This window comes from Coenobita brevimanus, chromosome 44 (assembly GCF_032717465.1).
Source record: "Coenobita brevimanus isolate Jiangsu-jjx chromosome 44, ASM3271746v2, whole genome shotgun sequence".
Lineage (NCBI taxonomy): Eukaryota > Metazoa > Arthropoda > Malacostraca > Decapoda > Coenobitidae > Coenobita > Coenobita brevimanus.
This window is the reverse complement of record NC_136997.1, coordinates 7736845-7739032: the sequence shown is the minus strand read 5'-3', so window position 1 is coordinate 7739032 and position 2188 is coordinate 7736845. Positions and strand designations below refer to the sequence as shown.

The 2188-nt window shown below is 40.5% G+C and overlaps 1 protein-coding gene across 1 annotated transcript; it reads right to left on the bottom strand.

The window, feature by feature from the left end:
• Nucleotides 1–571: 571 nt before the first annotated feature.
• LOC145397959 (uncharacterized) lies at nucleotides 572–1474 on the bottom strand. Its single transcript, XM_080270935.1, has one exon. It carries the CDS (start codon nucleotides 1472–1474, stop codon nucleotides 572–574), a length of 903 nt encoding a protein of 300 aa, XP_080127061.1.
• Between the last annotated feature and the right edge of the window lie 714 nt (nucleotides 1475–2188).

Genomic DNA, 2188 nt, shown 5'->3' with positions numbered 1-2188 from the left:
ATAAGTATCCTACTATACACTTTTCCTATTATACTAAGAAGACAAATGCCCCTATGATTACCACACACTTCTTTTTCCCCTTTTCCTTTGTACAAGGGAATAATTATACCTGACCGAATGCTTCAGGTTTGTAACCACTTTGTTATTTTCACTTGCTGCAACTAGTGCAGCTCATTTCTCCACTGTTCCCACCTGGACTTCATGGTTTCTGGTACAGCATCGACCCAACTTACCCCATCTTTACACAGATCCTGGAGTATTTTTCTTCTATTTAGAATGAAGGGAGATACTAAACCTAAGGGATCAAATATGGAACTTACAGTTGATAAAATACCTCTTCTTGTTACAGGCTTACTACTTAAATTGATTTTAAACTGAAATGAGTCAGATTCAACACACCACTCTACTCCAAGTGTTCTCTCAATGGGCAGTGAGTCCTTGCCGAGATTTAAGCTCTTGATGCTTCCTGCCATTTCATCTGGACTGATGGCTGCCAGTACCTCCTTGCTGTTGGACAAGAGCTTATGAAGCTTGAAGCCTCCTTTCATGCACATTGCCTTGCTGCTATTAATCAGTTGGATAGCTTCAGCTGCAGTAGGTAGGCTACAGACTTTAACCCATCATCTACATAAAAATCATTTTTGACAGACTTGGCTGCATCAGATCCAAACTCAAGCTCATTATCATCAGCTGTTTTCATTAATGTGAAAATTGCAACACTTGGTGATGAAGTAGCTCCAAACAAGTGTACAGTCATTCTATATTCAATCACTTCTTTGTCCAGATCTCCGTTTTTCCACCACAAAAAGCGTAGCAAGTCCTTGTGTTCAGGAGACACATCCACCTGATGATACATTGCAGAAATATCACATACAAATGCTACCTGTTCTTGGCGAAATCTGCATAACACTCCAATGAGACTGTTTGTGAGGTCTGGTCCTTGTAATACGTGACTATTAAGTGACTGTTTCTTGTAGCTAGCACTGCAGTCAAATACTACTCTTAACTTGCCTGGTTTCTCTGGGTGATACACCCCATGATGAGGTACGTACCACACAAACCCATCTGCTCTTGCTAACTCCTTGGCTGGAACCGCTTCTGCGTACCCATGTGTTATCATGTCTTGCACAGACTTCACATAATCTTGATAATATTTCTTGTCGTTTTTGAGCTTTCTTTTCAGTCTATCTAGTCTGTAAACAGCTAAGTCTTTCTTGTTTTCAAACCTGACATTTTCATTCTTGAGAGGAAGTGGCATCTCATAATGTTCTTCTGGCTTGTATACTCCCTCTTTCATTTTTGTCATGAATAGTTTGTCTTCATATGAGATGGGAACATCATCTGTCTGTCTGTCATTAAAGTCCAGCTCAAACATATTCTTGATTTGCTGTGGGTTGACAACCTTCTTTACTTGAGTTGGAACAACTAGGAAGCTAACTTTCTTTTCATTATTGATGACGACTTCTTGGGCCATAGTTCTGTGTACCTGTACAATGCTATCTTCTGTGCTTCTGTCGCTACAGACCTTTCCTATTATACCCCATCCTAACTCTGTCCTCCTAGCAAAGGGATCGTTTTCATTTCCTGGGATAATTTCCTTTGGCTTCAGTGCTTTAGTACAGCTGAGTCCTATGAGGAGACCAATTTCTATGTTAGAGTCATATGGCATCAATTTGTCTGCTATTCCTTTCAAATGAGGCCAACTGTTTGCAGTCTCGGGTCTTGGTATCTGATCTCGTCTTGCTGGTAGATGTTCTCAAGAGTATGTATTGGGAAGGAACACTTCTTTCTGTTCATAAACTCCCTTTACCACAAGCCCTAGTACTTTGGTACAAAGCACAGTATCTTCTCCCATCACAGTAGGCAACTGCAGGTGTACTTGTGGTTCAGTTACTTTAACTTTATCTAGAGTAGTCCCTTTAATAAAGCAAACATCAGACTGATCATCTAATAAAGCATAAACCAAGACTCTGATGCATCACCGCTGTGGTGCAGCCACACTGGAACAATCATGCTGTGTGTATCTCCTACAAATGACCTGTTGATTTTAATTCTATTTGAGACAGCATTGTCCTCTGTTGTCTTGGACTGTTGTGATTTCTCAGCTTCCTTCTCTTTGATTCTTTCAAGTATGGCTTCATGAAGAGATGTTGGATGACGTCTCTTACATACTGTGCACACCTTCCTT

Excerpts from the sequence above, each read along its gene's own strand:
- LOC145397959 (XM_080270935.1), bottom strand. The coding sequence starts at position 1,474 with ATGGCCCAAGAAGTCGTCATCAATAATGAAAAGAAAGTTAGCTTCCTA.